The 20,100-nt window shown below is 49.6% G+C and overlaps 1 protein-coding gene across 2 annotated transcripts; it reads right to left on the bottom strand.

The window, feature by feature from the left end:
- Positions 1 to 3,811: 3,811 nt before the first annotated feature.
- Positions 3,812 to 20,033, bottom strand: MSL2 (MSL complex subunit 2). Of its 2 annotated transcripts, none has more exons than XM_027703925.1 (2): positions 19,830 to 20,033; positions 3,812 to 7,872 (listed from the first exon to the last, which is right to left on the bottom strand). In XM_027703925.1, exons 1-2 carry the CDS (start codon positions 19,969 to 19,971, stop codon positions 6,275 to 6,277), a joined length of 1,740 nt encoding a protein of 579 aa, XP_027559726.1. In that variant the 5' UTR covers positions 19,972 to 20,033; the 3' UTR covers positions 3,812 to 6,274. The 2 variants fall into 2 exon arrangements, with proteins under 2 accessions (XP_027559726.1, XP_027559727.1); XM_027703926.1 differs by lacking the exon at positions 19,830 to 20,033 and adding an exon at positions 19,404 to 19,546.
- Positions 20,034 to 20,100: the final 67 nt, after the last annotated feature.

Genomic DNA, 20,100 nt, shown 5'->3' with positions numbered 1-20,100 from the left:
TTAGATCTCTCCAAAGACAAAGATTCCTCAAAGCGCAAGAAGAACCTGACCCTGTTCTAGGCCCAAGTGGAACCCCCTGGTCCTGCAGCATCACCAGCTTTGAGCTCCAGCCGCACTGGGGTGTTCCAGCCTCAGTCACCCCCCACTTCAGGCTCTTCCTCCTTCTGCAGAGGGGCTTAAACTCCACCCATCCATGGGCCCAGGCTCCCATCTCCCACCACACCAGCCTGGACTGGTGCCTTTCTTTGGAGAACTCAGTGCCTGGAGCCTGGTAAAACTCACCAGTTGCCTTCCCAAGCTTTGGCTTCAATAAGTGGACCCAGGAGCTTGTAGCTGCTCTGCTGAGCCCTTTGGCCCCCAAAGGCCCTCTGTTCTACAGACAGAGCTTCACTGCTGCTACAGCAAAGCAAAGTGAATCCAAACCCAATTCCTGCTCCCTGGTAGGTCAACACAAGCTAGTCCAGGAAAGAAAACAATTTGCAGCAAATGTTTTGTATTATATATTAGAACAAGTTACAGAAGTCACTCTTTTTGTGGTGGCAGTGCAAAACCTGCAGGAATTTAAGTTATTTACTCCAGGAGCAGGAATCCATTGCCTGTCACCAATGTACTTGAAAATATAACTCAGCAGGCACAGATGCTTTAGGAAAGAAGGTCTCCTGCACCCTGTTTGGGTTCAGCCCTGTCCACAGCTGCTCTGGATGGAGGATTAAACTCTGCAGGATTTAGGTGAGGTAAATTTGGGAACTCCCATCCTACTTCCTGAGCTTTTCTTTCTGGGATAGTCAAGACAAGGATGCCTATGCCCACAGCAGGCTCAGGGCTCAGCCAGCTCCTGGAGCCAAGCAACCAAGGAATCCCTGCCCTGAGGGCTTGGAGGAGCCCCCTCGGCTCTGCCTCTGCCTCCTGTCGGTGCCACTTGAGATGCTGCAGCCCTTTAAGGCCAGATCCTGCCTTTTTCCTTGCAAACCCAGCTCACACCGAGCTCTGTTTTGAGCTGGACCCCTGTTTCCTTAGGAGTGGCCAGAAAAGTGAGTAAATTCAGATTTGCTTGATAAAAATCCCTTTGTGCTTGTTTGTTCTCTCTGGTCTGCTGATGTCCAGCCAAATTCCGTCCTCTGTCCTTCCAACCCCCTGCTTTGGATGGTGTGTCCCCCGTGTGGTGTCTGTGCAGTGCTGGCATCACAGACACGGCTCAGTGTCGCTGCTGCCGCGGTCCCACCGGGATTGTTGCTTCCTTCCTCCCACCCCTCAGCGGCACTCGCTGCATCCCAGCTCTGGGAGCAAAGCCCGGGCACTGCCCCAGCTCCCCCCGCCTCGGAGTGGCACAGACAGGGACAGCAAAGGGATTCCAGAGCCTTCCTGCACTCCTGAGGGAAGGGTTTAAGGGAGCTCCCTCGAGATGCTCTAACGAGGTACTGGGCTTAGTTTCTGAAATAAAATAAGCCTGAAAGGCTAAAAAATGGCTCATGGAAGTGTGGTTTTAACAGTCTGGATTTGGAGTTTGTAGATCAGGGCTATGCAAAAACCCCTGAACCTCAGTGACCAGCACGAGCTACTGTAAGAAAAACATGAACAGAGCTTCCCCTTCTGTGCTCCTCTCCTGGCTGTGTCACTGGGGCAGGGGCTTGGAAACTGAGCATTTAAAAATAATAATGGTTCTCATACTTTGTAAAAGTAGTTTTGGAGACATTTTGTGCTGGCATGGTTTGATCTTTGTATTTTTACTTCGTAATTTTTTCTTTTTTTGGCAAATAAAGGACTTCTGAGTTTTAAAAGGAAAACCTGTCCATAGTGGTGGGGCAGAGTGTGACTGTTCATCTCCAGCTGCTGTCCCAAAATCACCTTCCCTGCTCTAGTGAGTTCACATCAGCACATCTGCCAAAGCCAGAATTCCAGGCTTTCTTCTCACAAACACTGGGACAAGGCAGAGTGACCACTTACCTGCCTCACATCCTCCTCCTCAGCACGGAGCACTGTCCCTGGGATGACCTACCAAGACACCAAGCTCCCTCATTTGAACCTGGCCTGAAAAAAAGGAGACATCCTCTGCATCTTTTGCAAGTGGAATGAAGGAAAACAAAACAAAACAAAGAGGAAAAGGAAAAAAAAAGGTGAAAAGGAAAACCAGGAAAAGCAGCGATGCCTTTTCTAATTTTTATTATGTGCAAATGCTCAAGCAGAGTCACTGCGTTGTTGTGTTGCATCACCAGGGGGGTGCCCAAGTGTGTCTGTATCACAGTCACCTTTTGGTGGGTTTTTTTAGAATATCAAAAGCACTTTAACTGGAAAAATGAACTCGTTAAGACAAAAGATGTGCCTGTGATGTTCTCAGTACCACCAGGAATAGCATTACCTGCCTTCCAGAGCAGATTTCCTCAGCTGTGCTGCACATTGGGAATGATTCTGCTTGTTTGGTTCGTTTCACCTCTTCAAGCTAGTTAGCAATCAAAAGTTGTTTTATAACTATGATTTGTATAGAATTTAAATCCATAAGAAGTGCAGGAGGGGGAAGTGGTGCTTCTTGCCTGCAGTAAAAAGGTGCTGCTGTGCTGGATCAGGCCAGAATCTGCTCCATTCCTGGGCCACATCTCTGTGAGCTGTTCCTTCAAAGTCTGGGGGTTTCCCTGGAGGAGCAGCTCCTTGCTGTGCCAGAAGGACCTGCCTGGGAAAACAGGCTGCTCCGGTTTGATTTCCGTGTAACTCTGCAGGTTTTTCTGAGCACTGGTGTGTGCAGGGGCTGCCTGGGGGGCACTGCTGGCAGGGCAGGTTCTGCCCAGGGAGCAGCTGGTGCTGCCAGCAGGAACATCGGGGACAGACTGCCGGGCCCGTGCCAGGCTCTGCCCCCAGGGGTCACATGAGCCAGAGGGGGAATGGCCCCTGTGGGAGAGCAGCCGAGGGGCCACTGCACTTCCCCGTCCCTCCTCCCTCCGGGATTTAATCCCACCCCACTGATTTATCTTGGAATCACTAAGGTTGGAAAAGACCTCCAGGATCCCCAAGTCCAGCCTTTGCCAGAGCACCACCGTGGCCATGGAACAGCATCACAAAGTGCAGCATCCACTCCTTCCCTGGACATTTTGGAACATGTACCGTGTGTGATATGTGGGAAGAGCCTCTCCACTCCCAGGAGAAGGGGGAGAACTTCATTTTCTTGGAAAACCATGGTCAGACCTCGCTGGTCACAGCACTAATTTTGAAACACTACCCAGGACCATGAACTGCTGCTTTTTCTTTCTGATGCAGGTCTACAAATTATGGGGTTTTTAATAAAGGTTTGGAAGTTAATCCCTGTCTCCAAGAGGACTGGGAAGAAAGCTGGAATATCACACACTTCCCTCTATGAAAAGAAATCCCTGAGCAGCTTCCTCTGTGCTAATGCTGAGAACAGTTCCCCAGATCCACAGTCCCTCAGGAGGAACACTGGGAATTCCAGCTGGAGCTCCACTGATCCTTGAACTGCCACCAGTGAGTCCCCAGTGCTTCCCAGGCCGGGATGGGCAGGGGGCAGGGCCCTGCTCTGGGGGTGTGGGGCCGAGGTCTCCCTCTGCTCTTGGACCACGGGGAGGAAGGGCCCCGACCAGGACACTTTCCAACTGGGACCACTGCAGTTCCTGCCAGCACCGAGCTGAGCCTTCCCACTGCTCAGCTCCTCAGGAACAACTAGCCAGGAGGGCAACGAAACCAAAGCAAGCCAAGCCTAATTTAAACAATTACAGAATTAGTCATCACTGGACTAAGTAGTATTTAGAGTAGCAGTCAGACAATAAGTTCAACATATGCCACACTGATGCCCTCAGCAGTTGCAAAATAGAATTAGAAAACTAACATTTATTAAATCAATTTGAATTTTAATATACATTTCAAGAATGTGGCAGCATAAAAGGAAATGTTTTTAAAAACAACCTGAATCTACCATTTGCAGTTTTACATGAACCATCAGGGCTCTCCTGTCGACAGCTCCAAAACACGCTTGACCTAAATTCTCCAACTTTTGGTACCACATTGGATGCAGCAGTGAGATAGTAAAGATTCCAAATACTCCCACATTTCTGGAGCAAAGGTACTTTGTATTTAATTTAATGAAAGTCCTAAAAATGTACCATCAACAATCTCAGCAAAACTTAACAGCTCTGCAAAAGCATTCCCAAACAACCCATGCTGTGCAGTTCACTCCCAGCTCCGGGGGCTGCTTCGCTTACACGTAGTGGACTAATAAACAGATTTACATTAGTAGGTCACGATCAAACCACCAAATTAGGAACTGGTAGGATCCTTCTGGGTCAACACAAAAATCACATACAAGTTTAACTAAATACATTTTAATAGGACATCGTTAAATCTCAGGAGGGCTAAAAAACACAGATCTTAGGTACTCGGGTTGGCAAATAAAGACAAGAATACTAAGAAGCATTTTCCACCATTTACTCATTATCAAAAATATTTTTCAACTCTTCTTGCAAAACAAAAACAAAAAAGTACAGACTGGACACGTACATCACATTTTTCTTCCTATGGCTTTAACCCCCCACCCTGCCCACCCCACAGAAAAGACGGGGGGAGAAACAAACCAAAACCAACAAAAAGCTCTGACCACATTCACAGAAAATGACACCATGGTACACTACAAAACAAAAGGAGGTGCCATTTGTGTCCAAAGGGGTTTGCTCATGTCTCGGTGAGGAACCGCCACTGTACGTGCTTTGTGCCAGGTCAAAGCCCCGGCACCGCCCGCGGGGCCTGCGGGGAAGGGAAGGTGGGAGCAGGGGAGGAACTCAACAACCCACACGCTGCTCAACACGCTCTTGAAACAGGAATTGCCTTTGAGATGACACAGAAACGCTCGTGTTCCAGTCAGCCCACCCTCAGGTTGTGCTGTATCACTGCAAGAGGAGAGATTTCTGCCTTCCCAAAGCAGTCTGACTTCTGTAACTGCACAGCTAAACTCTTGGGCCCCCTGCTTAGGGATTGTGCTGGAATCAACCATTTTTGTGTAAAACCGAGTTCCTGACAGGAATTCTTTCACTGTAACACTTTTCCAGATAAGCTCTTGACAACTTTTGTGTGATGTTTCCATTTTCGAGCCTTTTGGCCCAGGTTGGTTGAAAAGCACTGACCTTCAAAAGCTACTTTTAGCATTTTAGCAGAAAATGAGATAGATTTGGGGTGGAGTGAGCTATACATAGCTTATTGTGTTTAGCAAACACCCAGAATGTTTGACCTTGGACAGCCATCGATCCTCTGCCCGGGCTGGAAGGTGCCTGTCAGTGGAGAACTCCCCTCACAGGGAGGAGCTGTCATGGTACAAACTGGATCAAAGTCCCCCAGTGCTGTGGAATCTCTGTATCCTGGCACTGAGGGGGGAAAATCAGCCAAGGGGTCTCTCTGTAACCCACAACCCCCCTTCTCTTCTCTAGAAGCAACAGCAGGAAAACCAGCAGGAACTCAAGAAAAAAACAGGGGGAGCAGGAAAGGGAGAGGATGGTGCTACCAAAAGTGGAGCCCTGGCTGGGTCCAAGCGCTGTTCTCCCCCTGCCAAAGCCAAAGTGACATCACCCAGGGGGAGCTGGCACAGAGGGGTGACTGAGCAGGGACATGGCCCTGGAGCTGCCAGGGGTGATGTTGTTCCCAGGATGGTGTATCCGAGCAGTCTCACCTGGTACCTGCCCGACCCTCCTGCCCCTGCCTGCAGCCTGAGCTGCCTTCTGGCCTGTCAGCTTTGTAATGTATTTACTAATCCTGTCTGTAATTGTGAGCTGCTCCCTAGAGCAGATACCCAGTTCCCCCAGGCAGCCAGTACCTACCCTTGCCAGACTGTGTCCTCCTCCTGCCTTTCCCACAGGAGTACCGGGTCACTCCCTGGTCACGGTGACTGTAACCCACCAACAGTCACTCTTCCACACCCCAGTGTAGCCCCGTTGAGATGGACTAACCGGGTGCCACTGCTCTACACCGGAGCCGAAGCTTTGACTGAGCACAAAGCACGAGCAAGTACAATGAGGTCAATATATTCCTGTCAAAGATCTTGTGATAAAATCATTTACATCAGCAATCGATCTCAAACTATGAGGTGCTGTAAGAACTAAAAACAGTTTTAGGGTAACTCCTCCATTATCTGCAACTATTTCCCAGACACTAATACACAGAACATAGCAATGAAAAACACTTGATACAAGTGATCTAAACGCAGGAGCTCCAGCAAGTTAAACAGAACCATAGCTGCCTTAAACCTGTAGCAGTTCCCCTACGGAGGGCAGGGAAAAGAAAGACAGACTCAGCAGTCATATCTCATGTCTATAGCTTCATCCAAACTTTTCTCATCGTGTGTACTGGCAGCTAAAAACGTCGTTACTGGTGACCCTGTCACATTGATTACACTGGTGCTCGTGCTGGCATTGCGCACCGCAATGCTCGTCACGTTAATGCCCAAAGTCAGCCGGGTCTGCTCCAAGGCCTTTTCTGGCACTGCAAACGCCTCCAGCTTCTTCTCCCCGTTGGCCATGTAGGAGTTTTGGCAGCCACGGCATATGCAGTCAAGGCAGGCTTTGCGGTTCGAGTAGCAAGGGCAGCGTTGGCCACGGCAGGTAAGAACACTTGGATTTTGGGTGGCACGACCACATTTACACCCTTTCTTTTCTTGTGGCTTTTTATACACAGTTTTTGTTGGGCTTCCTGGCATAACGTTACTGCTGGGAACTTTCTCCTTTGCCTTGTCTTTCGTTTTCAGCACCCCCGGTTTGGCTTTCGGGTGGGATTTCTTAGGGGCATGTTCTAGGTTCTTTTTCATGCTTTTGTTAGACAGGAGCACAGTTTTACTGATTTTGGGGGTGGTGCCTCCGTTGGGTACAGTCGCAATGGGCTGCAGAGACATTTTGTTCTCCTGTTTCACCGTCACGGGAGCCGACGCTCCCAGGGTCGGGCCGCAGATGATGCTGGAGATGGGCAGAGGTTGGACCTTCTCGCTGTCGCTTTCGGAGCGGGACCGCTTCCTGTTCAACTTCACCACCTTGGGCGTGGCCGCCGTGCAGGAGATGCCGTGAGGAGAAGCCTCCGTGGACATGAAAATGTTATGGCTGAGGGGAGGGGGGGAGAGCTGCAGGAAGGGGCCGTTGGCCATGTTTGCCTCCAGGCCGGGCTGCAGGCCCGAGTCGCAGACCTCGGTGCCGGACACGGTCTCCAGGCTGCGCAGCACCTCCTCCACGCTGAGCAGCAGCGACCCGCCCGGCTTCATGTCCTCGCTGAAGCCGCAGATGTCGATGCCCGCGGGGCACAGGTCGCTGCCCGACACGGGGTCGCACACGGGCTGCAGCCCCCCCGGCAGCTCCTCCGTCTTGATGTATTCTGCGGCGCCGCAGACGTCGATGGCGCTGGCGTGCTCTGGGGACGGCAGGCTCACCCCCAGCTTCTCCCCCGGCAGCCCGTTACAGCTGGGCAGCCCGTTGATGGCCGAGCCCCGGCCCTCCGCGTTGTGCGTGGCCTCGGGCACCGAGGGGAACCCCGCCGGGGCGTCGCTGGGCAGCTCCGAGGTGGAGGGGACCGGGGAATGTGTCAGACACAGAGCCAGGGCCGCCTCGGGAGGTTTCTCCGTGTCCTCGTGCAGGGGGGACCCATCCTTGAGCAGGGCCAGCAGGTCTGCCGAGCAATCCACGGCCTGGATGATGTCCCGGGCCAGGGGTGTCTGCGTGATGTACTCGCACAGCTTCTTGTAGCAGTTCACCAGGATGCTCAGCTGCTTGTTCTCCTCAAACTGCTCATAGTCCTTGCACCAGCTACACGACGGTTTCATCATCATCTTCTTGCCTTTACATGTTTTGCAGACATAGTGCTGGCATGTGGAGTTGGTGGGAGCAATAGGGTCTTGTAGCAAATTTCCTAAGGGAAAAAGAAAGAGGAAGATTACGATGGACCCAAGGCAGGTTTCCTGGACAGCAGGGGATTAATTTTTTGTACTGTCAAAAAAAATTGCCTCAGAAAGTTCAGCTGGTCACCAGAAAACGTCCCATCCCAGTGACGGCCTGTACAAACCTCATGGCTGCCCATCTGCTTGTAAAACATTAAATAAGAAACCCATCCCACCATCACTGGTTGTGTGCTGCAGCCTTTACAAACACTCTCAGCTCCAACACCACCAACCCCCTTGTCCCCTTCAGTTTTGTCCAGGGAAACTTATGAAACACACAAATTTCTAGGACTTTACCAAAAGTGCGACTATAAACTCCCATGACAAGTTACTGCAGAGATTTTAATGGAATTAGGAAAAACAAATGGCAATAGAGCAGAGGGAAACTCTAAACAGGATGTAAAAACGATGGAACGTCCACCCCAAAGGGGAAGGAGACACAGCAGGCTCTGTGTTGCTTTTCATTTAGTGTTTAGTGAAGCCATCAGAATGAAAGGGTTTTCTCTGAGATCTTACTGTTAAGAATAAAAAACTACTAAAAATCAGTTGCTAAAGGAACCCACACACACCTGACAGCACAGAAAGTCTCAGACCCCCAGCACTGACAGTCTGGAAGGTTTTGTCTACAGATCCCCAAAACTGTAAAAGCCTGAAAGAGCGGTTTTGGTTTTCCTTAAAAAGAACCTAAATATCACCTAAGGATAAAATGGGAAAGAACTAAAATTCTGTACAGAAACAATCCAAGGAGTTCCTATATCCAGCCAGTGACAAGACTGCTTTGCTATTTCCAGCCAGCTCCAGGCCAGGAAGATATTCCATCTCCCAAATTAAATTGCAGAGTATCTCTGCCATCCCAGCACCAGGGCTCCCCTCCTCTCCAAGCAGCACATTCTCAGCTTTGATCAGCCCCTTCTCCCAGAAGGAGCCTCTGTTGGATGAGTTACAGCCATCAGGGAATTCCCACCCAGATTTTCCAAAGTGAAAACATGCTGCTAAGGCAAATGAATAAAATTAAACCATTTGGGAAGAGGAAGCAAAGTGCATATATCAAACTGACTGAGAGAACAAAACAAACATAACAGATACGAAGATATTTTCTCTCATTGCTCACTTGCCTGATACCTTTTCCCTGCATTCCCTGATCTCTCTTTGGGAAAGGGCTGCTCCAGCCCCCACCTGAGCTGTCTTTCGGGAAGTGTGGCTTGATGTAAACTGGTTTTTGAGCCACAAATCACAAGAGTCAGTGCTGAAGTTGCCCTTAGGTAGTATTTTTTTCATAAACTGAGCAAAATACAACTGTTTAGAAAGCTGGGAGGTGGCACAGACAGTGTCACCAAGGAGACCTGCCAGGACAGTGTGAGCAGACCCACCATGAGAAGACAGAAAACGCTCTTCGAGTCAAGCCGTGGAGATTTAAAGCCAACAGGTGGAACTTGGAGTCACAAGGCCCAACCCACAGTGGGAATTCCCATTTTTGTTATCACTTCCCTTGAAATGACATGATACAAACAGAGGCAGAGGGGGCCACCATGGTCCTCAGAGGGATTTGATTTTGGGAGTCCCTAACTCCCACGGGGAGGACAAAGCCAACGCCTGAAACCCCAGCACAAGTGGTGTCCCTCAGCAGGAGCTCACCAACACTGGAGCTGGAGCCTCTCCAGCAGGACAAGCAGGAGGCAAACACCCCAAACACTTCTTCCTTTAATGCTCTGACACTTCAGAGCCAGAGCTTCCATGGCCAAAACCCACCAGCATTAACAGCTAATTAATACCCAATTAGAATCACAGAATCACAGAATCAGCTGGGTTGGAAGGGACCTCCGAGATCATCAAGTCCAACCCTTGATCCAACCCCGCCGTGGTTCCCAGCCCATGGCACTGATGCCACATCCAGTCTCATCTTAAACACTTCCAGGGATGGAGAATCCACCACTTCCCTGGGCAGCCCATTCCAATGGCTGATCACCCTCTCTGGAAAGAATTTCCTCCTAATATCCAACCTAAACCTCCCCTGGCACAGCTTAAGACCATAATTAATTAATGACAAAGCAGCTGGGTGTGCTCCTCGCCCACCTTCGGCCCCCCTTTGCCCCTCCAGATGATAAGGCTGAGTTCTGATGCTTTACAGAACTAAAACACAGCAGAGACAGGGCCAAATAAACCAGATACCATTTTAACTCCTAATTAGATTTTTAAAAAGGCATCGCCAACTGTGCGTTTTATTCCTCCCAAAATACATTTGGCTGGAACTCCTGAGTGAGTAGGGATGCTAAAAGAGGGTACAGCAAAATTTAAATTTCCAGAAGCTTTGAGGGAAAACCAGACGGACCGACAAGAAAAAACACTCCCCCTGCTCTCACTGAGGGGAGAACAGAGCGAGTGCTGCTCTCAGCAAATGCCAGGCAACCTACACGGGAGAGACATCGGGAATGCCTGGGCTGGGGGAAGAGTTTCAGTTGGAGCTCAGAGCTCACTGAATATTCATTCTCCAAAGTTTCTCTCGCCTCTGGATTCTGTGGCACAGCTTTAGTATTGGTAAGTTAAAAAAAGGAAAGCCAACCATGAGATGCCAACTGCCATCCAATGAAGTTTCATTCCTGTGATCCCCAGGAGTGGTACCCAGCGAGCAGCACAGTCCCACAGACACAGCCCTGAGCTGCCCCCTCAACCTGCAGGTTTCCACTGCAAGGCCAAGACCACACCTTTGCCTGGTGCCCATCAGTGCCACCCCTCTCTACAAATTGAATAATTTATACAGATCTGTAAGAGGTAAAAATGGTGGGCCCTGAGAATGTGATAGTTTTTCACAGCAACAATTTAACATTTCTCTAAGGTAAATTTAATTTGTCGTTCTCCTGAGCAGCCACTCGCCCCTGTGAGATCCTGCACTGCACTGCCCTCCGGGGCTCGGGGTTCCTAAACCTTGCCCTGTCTGTTCCCTCTTTTGCAAGGGCTGTATTGACACACCCAAAGCAGAATCACATTCTTACAAAGCCTCCAATAAAAGACTTCCCCTCCACACCAGCTCTTAACTACCCAACTTCCAGAAAGCTTGAGTAAACCTACGTTAATATGAGCACTTACATTCCACGAGCAGCATGCACAGAGGAAAGACTTCTTCTAATACCTGATTTGCCAACCATCGAGTCCTGGACAGGCTGCACCGGCAGGGAGGTCACTTAAAGCACAAGCAATACTTCCTATTGTGTTCCTTAATGAGCATCACTTCACAGCTGCAGGGACAGGGGAAGCACCTGCAAATTGTATCTCTGGGACCGAAGGGAGAAGAGGGATTGGGAATCACAGCAATTCTGAGATGTCTGTAGCCAGCAAATGGATGAAATTCACTGGGAAGAAAGGCTTGGAACAGTCACCTCCTGCCATTCTCACCTGGGAGCAGAAAAGGGGCTGAACACAAATAATTCATTTAGGGTCCTTGGAAATGCTACTGAAACATAATTATCCTGCCTTTTTTACAAACTTCAAATCTTAAGAATCATATTATTAAATCTTAATTTCATGAAGTGAAATAGAAAAACGTATATCAATTTTTGCTACAAACAGAAATGAATGTGTTGCTGGGGTTGGTCTCTAACACTGGTCAGGCAGAGGCCTTTAATCCTCAGCTGCACTGGGGTCACCAGGACCCCCGGGCTCTGCAGGGCACAGGCAGCACCGGGAGCTCCTCTCACTCCACTGTGCTCTCCCACTGTGGTAGGATGACACCCCTGGAAAAGAGGAGCCTGCCTGCCCCAGTCAATGTGTGCACATCAAACATCACAATTACAGTGACCCTGATTTCATTGTTAAACCAAGACTGCAGGGCTAGAAACAGGAAGCTCCATCCCTCTGGAGCAACATACATGGCAAGGACTCCAAAGTCACATCCAGAAGCTGGACTGCTACACTTCCAGCCTTTTCATTTCTGGATGAAACGGGATCTGATTGTTTCTACTAAAATAATTACCAAGAGCCAGTGAGCTCCAACAAATTGCCTCCCTGAGGCTCCAGAGCTCAGCCGAAGGACAGGAGCTGGTTCACTCCACAGGATTTTGTGTCCAGCCGTCCATCCACCTGCAGCTGCTCCTGGAAGGAAGAGCCCTGCTCTCCCCTCCACCCTCCCACCCCACACAGCACCTTTCCACCTCAGGAATGATCAGCTGGAGCCCACGGAAGAACAAGCAGCTCCATGAGGCTTCAGAGCAAAGCATGCCAAAGGAAACCCCCTCCCAAAGCACAGCATCTCCCGGGCACTGTTTGCAGAGCTCCTGCCGACAGACAGGCAGGCATATGATGAGCAGTGAAAAGGTCTGTCAGCCATCTGCACAGGGAGAAAATAAACGTGGAAGATCTGGCTGATCCGGGGGGATCTGCATCCTTACTAAAGGAGAAGGGAACTACACACACAGCTCACAGAGGGCAGAGCAAGGGTTAAGTGCCAGGGATGGCAGAGCAGGGAAAGGTCTCCATCCACAGCCCCCCAGCCCTCCCCCGTGGGCTGTAGCTGGTGGGGCTGATGGACTTCCCCGACACTGCCCCAGGACTCAGAGTGCCCAGCCCCGGGTCTGCCCTGCCCTGCCCTGCCCCACTGCTCCAGGCAGGACAATGTTTGGCAGCCCCTCCCAGCACACAGGACCTGCCTGGATCCCCTGGCAGAGGTGCCCTGGCACCCAGGATCAGGGATCCCACCCACTGCAGTGTTCCCAAAACACCCCAGCGTTTGCAGCGACCACACTCTTGGCTGATGGACACAAATACACACATTCCCAGTATTCCCAGTGCAAAGCTCTGAACCCACGTCTGAAACACGGGTGGAAGCAAGGGGAGTTCACAATGACAACACTGGAAATATTATCCTTTCAGGGAGTTTGAGACAAGGGTTTGTAGACAGAAATAGTTTCAATCAGCCAAAAACAAACAAAAAAAACAACCCCAAGCCTCCCAGCACACGGCCCTTTTTGAGGAACAGAGAGAGTTCACCTGGGAACTCAGGGACAGTTCTCTTCCTGAAGACATCCCCTTGCCCTCAGATCACCACAATTCCCACAACAATGCCACTGGAATCCCACCAAAGACAGCCACAACCACTGACAGATTCCCATGGGGTGAAATGGAAACGTGGGACACAAAATAGCATTAACAACCCCCCCAAACCAACTAAAAATACTTATTTCAAAATTTCATTAGAGAAAACATTCTGCTGGCTGCTGAATATTCCTGAGCATCCTGCATCAACAAACAACTAGGAAAAATGAACTACAGAAAGTATTAGCCTCATATAGGAATGGTCGTGACTAATGAATTAATGATTGTGTAACTCTTTGAAGAAATAAAAACTGCACTATTTTTGCCTGAACACCATGGGAACCCAAATTAACCATGATCAGAAGATAGACTATTTTTCTGCATATTTGGAGAATTACAGTCAATCTCTTTAGCTAAACTTCAAGCAAAAAAAATATGACAACAAATTGCATTTGAAGTGTAGAAGGGACTGCCTTCTTCTCAGGGTCCACACCCTGCATGAGAAACAACAGAATATATTCACTAAGTCCTATGTCAAAGTTGTATTTCTGTTTGAAAGTCTTTGTGTTTACAAAATCCCTGACTGGAAGAATTCTGAATGTATTTTTAACAGACTAGGCGGTAAAGTTCAAACTTTGAGGCTAAAAAAAAAAAAAAAAAAAGATAAATTCATAATTTTCACCATCCAGAGTAAAATTTTCACATAATGGTGTTTTTCAAAAGTCAAGGTTGCTGTATTTTCAGAGGTTTCAAATAGCAAAGTTAACATCTCTCCTCTGGGTGTAAGGTTAATGTGTTTCCACGCAGCAGAAACGCTCCAAAGAGTTAAAAGCTGCTTTGAAAGTTACAGATTGAGTCGATCACATTCCCCGAGCAAACCAAAGAGGAATGAAAACCATTTTCCCCCCAACAGAAGCGCTTGCACAAGGTTAGCTGGGCACTCCTGGAGCAAACTGTGCTCCCCAAGGCCCCTGAGAAGGAGCCAGCCCCGAGCACACACAGAATAACAAATTACTGAAGGATTTGGGAGTCATTCCTGGGAGGAGCAGGGGAACCTGTGCTGTCCAACAAGCACCGTGCTTGAGGAAGGCTGTGCTGGGCACCAGCTCTCCACTCAGTTACTGCACTCACAGAACGTTTTCTGGCCTCACAACGAGCTCCAGTGGAACATCCAGGAACGCTCAGTCCGTATTTAGACAACCTAATCTGCAAATGGTGAGATGGCAAAGAAAACAAACCCAGAGGAAGGGGTGTTGGAGTGCCCTGTGCCCACAGACCAGGACAGCTCAGCCATCTCAGAAAGGTGCCTCTTGGCCACACATTGACTCCTCTTGACCCACTCTGGAAGGCAATGGTTTAATCACTATCCTCAGGGACCAGCAGAGCCCATCCATCACCTCCAGAGCCTCGACAGGAACACTCATCTCCAATCCCACCAGAGCAAACACTGAACCTCCCTGGAAACCACTGCCAGCCAGCCACGGGGGAAACCAGAGCCACTTCTCTTCCTACTCCTCCTTTCCTTCTGAGACAGAGCAGCATTGGGAGTTTGGAAACCACTCCCAGTTCAACGGGGAGGAGCTGACGTTACCAACACTTCTGCAGTGACAAGGCACTGCCCCCCAGAGTCACAGCCGGGATTTAAAACAGGAAAGGGACACAGGGAATCGGAGTGGGCAGATTTTGAGAGGAAGAGAAACCATCCCGCATGTTCTTGGCTAAAAACTGGTGCCCTCAGAGATGTGAGTGGACATTTGATAGACAACTGCTTCTCCAAAAGAAGAAGAAAAGGAACACCTGCAGCAGGAGGAATTTGAGAGGTACCCAGGCCCCCAGCCCATGCTCCCTGATGGCTGTTTCAGAGATTCCTGGTTATTCTGCACATTCTTCACAAATTCGAAAGTATTTTGGCAACTATTCATGTGATTTTTAAGGGGAAAATAACATACTTTTAAAAACTACCATGAGGTGATACCTGGACAGTATTTTCATCATTGAAAATGGAGGAAAAAAGAAAATGTCAATGAAAAAATACCTAAAAAAAAAAGCCCAGATCCAGATCACTTCTCCAACGTAAAAGGCAACTCTGATCATGAATCAGCCTTCACTCTCCTTAATCCAGGGAGAATGGGCAAGGAAGGAGAGTTCTTGGCTAAACTCTTCCATCACAAAACTTAAATATACTTTTTCACTTTAAGACTTTGATATCCGGGTTTAGCTCAGCCATGCTCATTTCCCAAACAGAAAATCCAGTACCATGCATATAATTAAGTTTTATTACAGTGGGAATTTGTTTCTTCTCCCTTCTTCCATCTCTGTGCCAGGAAATTTTCTAGGAAGTTTCAGTCTGTTTAGGTGCCACTCAACCCCGTCCCCTTCTCCGAGGGACAGCAGGTAAGTGCTGCCTGCCCCAGGCTGTCTCCCTGCCATCACTGACAGGGAAACTGCTCACTCCAGAGGCACAATTCCCTGGCATTCCCCTTGTTTGTGGTGCTGCTTCCCCCAGAAACTTGCAGGAATGTTCACATCAAAGAGTAATCAAACTGTACAGGCCTAATTCCCATCATTTCCCAGTGACCGAGTGCAGCCCAAAGCACTGGGACACCCCTGAGGACACCCGGACCAGGGAGGGGTGTGAGGGACACAGCACCTCAGACAGGGGGGAGGAAGAAGAGGAGGAGCCTTCACATGGACAAAAGGGCACAAAGATGGAGAATTTTACACGACCACATGGGGGAATGTCAAACCCAGCCAGCAGAACGGGCTCCATAATTCCACTGGTAAGTATAATTGATTATAACATGTAATTATATTATACACTCCATTCAACCTATATTGGCAGCATAAAACTCTCAAAAATAGCCTGTTACAGTTACACAAGAGCAGGAGGGAACGATCCCTACGCTAATCTTTACACAGGAAAACAAACAGTCAGCAGTTTTTATTTGATTTTTTGGCAATCCATGGCATTCCCACGCTTGGGAGTTGCTTCCACGATGCTGCTGCACCCCTGAGCCTCCAACCCCCTGACCAGAACCATCAGGAGCTGCCTCAGAACACTGGGGGGGGCTGCAGGAGGCACCAGGCAGGGCTCTCATGGGCTTTCTTTGTTCCTCCCCACCCCTAATCTCCCTACAGCCACGTGTTGTCTCACATCCCCTTCCTTGGATTACAGGATGTGTAAGACAAGAACTGTGTTCCCATCCTGTATTTCACAGCCGGGTTCCTGGCCAGGCATGAAGTGCTGTCCCACAGCCCTGCCACCTTCCTGGCACTTTCCCACTCTGAATCAGCACTAACAATCTTTCACACCCCTTTGAAATATCTGCCAGGGGTTCCAGGGTGAGGTTTTCCGGGGAGAAAAGGCTCAGCTGATCTGACTGGCAATTGTGCCTCCTACAAACATTTCAAGTGAGTTTTGGAGAGGGCTGTTATTGCTGAAAAGCAGCTGAACCTCTGACTGACCTGCAGTGACCTACCTGGGATTTGAACCTGAGAAAGGCAATGTTAGGAGAATTTTATCCCAACAGGCAGGACTTTTAAAACATACAAGTTTGCTGCATAAATTCTACTAAAACTATTTTTAAATTAAACATGGTGTTAATATGCAATAATAATCCCTTTATTCCAGAGAGTGGAACTTGTATTTCACATCTTCCAAACACACAAGGCACAGCCCCTCTGCCTAATGCACACTCGGGAGCAGTTATTTTTAAGTTGTAAAAGCTCTAGGAAATACTGTCTTATACATCCCTGTAAAAGGATGATGTATCACCGCCAGCACTGTCCAGGAAACTGTCACATGATCACACTTAAGTCCTAGAAATACACACAGGGCCAGAGCAGAAGTGAACCTTCATCCCCCACGAGGCAGGAGGAGCCCTGAACCCCCCCCCAACAGCCTCAGTGACTCCAGTGACACACTGTGTTTGCATTGGGGCTTTCTCCTGCTCAACTCCGTGTGTGCCAATCCCAGTCTGAAACCAGAGCTGCAGTTAGAATCTTATCATTAACGGGGGCCCAAAAGCTTCTGCCAGCCCTGCTCTGTGAGCTGTGTACAACTCTGTAGGACCACAAGGAAATACTCTGGGAACACAGGGGAAGCCCAGGAATGTCAGCTTTGTAGAGCTGGCACTCATTTCCCCTAAAAACTGTTCCCTAAAATTAAAGGGACAATCCTGAGTGTGGAATTCAGACCTACAGCCCAACAAAGGATGCACAGAGATCACACACTGAGGGAACTGCACAAGGAGCACTCACTTGGGGAGTAACTTCCCAAAGGAATTCCTGCAAGTCCAACACTTGAGACTTGAACTACCACTGATAATTCAGGCACCATTTCTCCAACAAAGCACAGTTTTTACACCTTTACAGTCCAGACAGCATCTGCTGAGGTCTGTGCAAGGGAAGTGCCCCAGAAGACACTCGGAGTCCTGTGCACAGGAACCCAGAGCCAGGCACTTGGATCTCATGGCCCAAACAGACAAGTAGGGTAGAAAGGAATGGGCATCTGACAACCTTTTATGAATTCAAATTTTAAAAAAACCAAAACCACAAACAAACTAAACCAGCCCCACACTGTAAAGTTTTGGGTGGTCATTGCACCCACTGTTGTGATCTCTCAATGCAATCTTTACTTCAGTACTTTTAAAACACCCACATTAAAGAGGTTCTGACAGTTGGATAGTTTCAGTGACTTTAAACATGCAGAAGCCCTTGGCACTGAAGCACAGAACAGAAAAAGAGCATTTTAAAAATACCCCAGCGAGGTCAGAGGGGATCAAGAGTGAAGGAGGCACCAACAGAAGCAGGAGGAAGGGAACACAACAAGCAAACAAGGAAAAGAAGGTGGATTTGGCTTTACCAATGTGAGCTGCAGGTTTGTGAGTGCTGGGGGACCCCAGAGTGGGCAGTGCTGCCTGCAGGGTCCAGAAAGACACCTGAGGAACTGCAGGACACAAACTCCTTTACTGCAGAGCTTCACAAAGAGCCTGGAATTTCCTGAGGCCTCTGGACGTGCCACCCACAAACAGGAGCCCAGAGGCAGAGATAAGGCTGGGTAATCACTCAGGCTAAATACTGAAATAAACAGCAGCTCCAGTTATCTGAAAGCTGGACACAGCAGGGAAAACATAAACCAAAGGAATAACCTTGACATTCAATTAAAATAAAGGATGAAGAGAGAAAGGGGTCTGTAAGTAGGAACATCCATGGAGGCACAAGGCAAGAGAAGAAAACAAACTAAAAAGCATGGTTTGCTCTACCAAACTCAGAGTGAGAGAAAAGCCAAGCAAGAATAAAAGCTGAAGAGGGGAAAAAATATTCAGAAATTTGGGCAGAGACAGATTAAAGATAGACAATTTCAATAGCACAGAGTGTAAAAACAGGGTTGCAAAAGGCCAAGAAGGGAAGAAGTCAAGGCAAGCAGAACAAAGAACACATTTCAGAAGACCAGGCTTAAAGTGGAGAGGCCAGATAGCACAGCAGTTAAAAACACACAGTCCCTGTGTAAATAACTTATTAAAAACAAACCAGAACAATATTTGCATATTTTTAGGCAAAAGCACTCTGGTGATTGACCCCAAGCAGGAGGACTTAACGGGAAAAAGCACAGTCAGGGCTGAATTAACCAGCCTAAGGCAATAAGAAATAAAGAGCAGAGGCGCATCAATACCGACATCAGGGTTCCAGGAGGAAAAAACACCTCAAATTACTCCAGGAAGTGACGCTGCAGAGATCCTGGGAACGGGCTCCCTCCTTCCCACTACAAACAGATCCCTATTTTCTAAGACTTTAAATGGGAGGAGCCAATAGCTGGAGGAGAGGAGGGATAGGAAGCATCCAACACCGGCTTAGCAGCCTCGACAGCTGAAACCCTCCTCCTGAAAATAAATACAATATTTCACTTTATAAACCCCAGTGATTCAATTCAAGCCGAGCGTGAGCACACACAGCAGCAATGACAAACACGGGCAAACACAGGCAGGAAAACACGAACACACAGACCCGAGGCTGAAAACCACCGCAGGGAAAAAAGGAGAATTAACAAATTAATCAACCGAGAGGTCCAAGAGCTCCGAGCCCTCTCCCGACACCGACCGGAGCTGCAAAGGGAAGTTCAAGAAGGGCTGACAGCTTGTCCCAGAGCTTCCTCCCGAAGGGCCACGTGCCCCCACTCCACAGACACAGCAGGACGCGGTTCCTTCCCAGCGCTCCCCAGCCTGGAACACCGAAATTCCGGACGCTGCCTTTGCCCACAGAACGCTCTTTTTGGGGGGGATGGGAGTGGGGAAGGCCCAGCAGACCTTCAGCCCGTTTGCTTTTTATGGTGATTATTATCACAGGGCATATAGGCACATTAAAAAAAAAATCAATTATTGTTTACGCCCGCCCCAAATTCCTGGCTTTCAATCGGAATTACTTTTTGTTTACATTTCAAGGGGGAGAGAGGGAAAGTTAGCAGTTCCTCTTTCCCTACCTCCACGGTCTGGGGATTGTTTGGAGTATCTTTTACCACGCTGGCTCTTAGTCGTGGCTTTTTTAAAGCGATTAACTCCACCATGGCAGGGTATTCCAACAGCCACTCCAGAAGGGTGTTCCGACAGCCGCTCGCTCTCCCGCACCCCGGAGCGGTGCCCGCAGCACAGCGCCGTGTTTTGGGGAGCTCCCACAGCCCCGTGCCCGCCCTGCCCCGCGCCGGGGGCGGGATTATCCCGACACTCTTCCCACTGCACCTTCCCGAGCCGCCCCCCCGGCGGGGCCGCGAAACTTTCCCTGGAGCTGCCCCGGGCCGGGGCGAGGCCAGGCCGGCACAGCCCCGGTACAGCCCCGGCCCGGCCCGACCCGGGGCCGTGCGGGAGCCCCGGGCAGCCTCATTGTGCAGGAACAAAAGAAAGATCCTCACCGCACACGCAGCAGGAGAGGGACTGCCTGAAGTAGGGCAGGAGCTTGTTAATCTCGGAAAAGGACTGGGGGTCCCCCGGGTCGTAGTTGAGCACCAGGCGGCTCGCGGACACGTAGAGAGCAGTGGCATTCACGGGGTTCATCGCCGCCGCTCGCTCGCCGCCGGCTCCGCGCTGAGAAGAAGGTCCGCGCGGGCGGCGGGCGCGGGTGGCCCCGGGGCGGGGGCCGCCCGGGTGTCACCTTGGTCCGGGCGGCCCGGGGCCGCGCGGCTG

The sequence above is a fragment of the Neopelma chrysocephalum genome, unplaced genomic scaffold, assembly GCF_003984885.1.
Source record: "Neopelma chrysocephalum unplaced genomic scaffold, ASM398488v2 Primary Assembly neopelma1_252, whole genome shotgun sequence".
NCBI classification, from domain to species: domain Eukaryota; kingdom Metazoa; phylum Chordata; class Aves; order Passeriformes; family Pipridae; genus Neopelma; species Neopelma chrysocephalum.
Note: the sequence above shows the minus strand (reverse complement) of the source record. Positions and strands in the feature narration are given on the sequence as shown.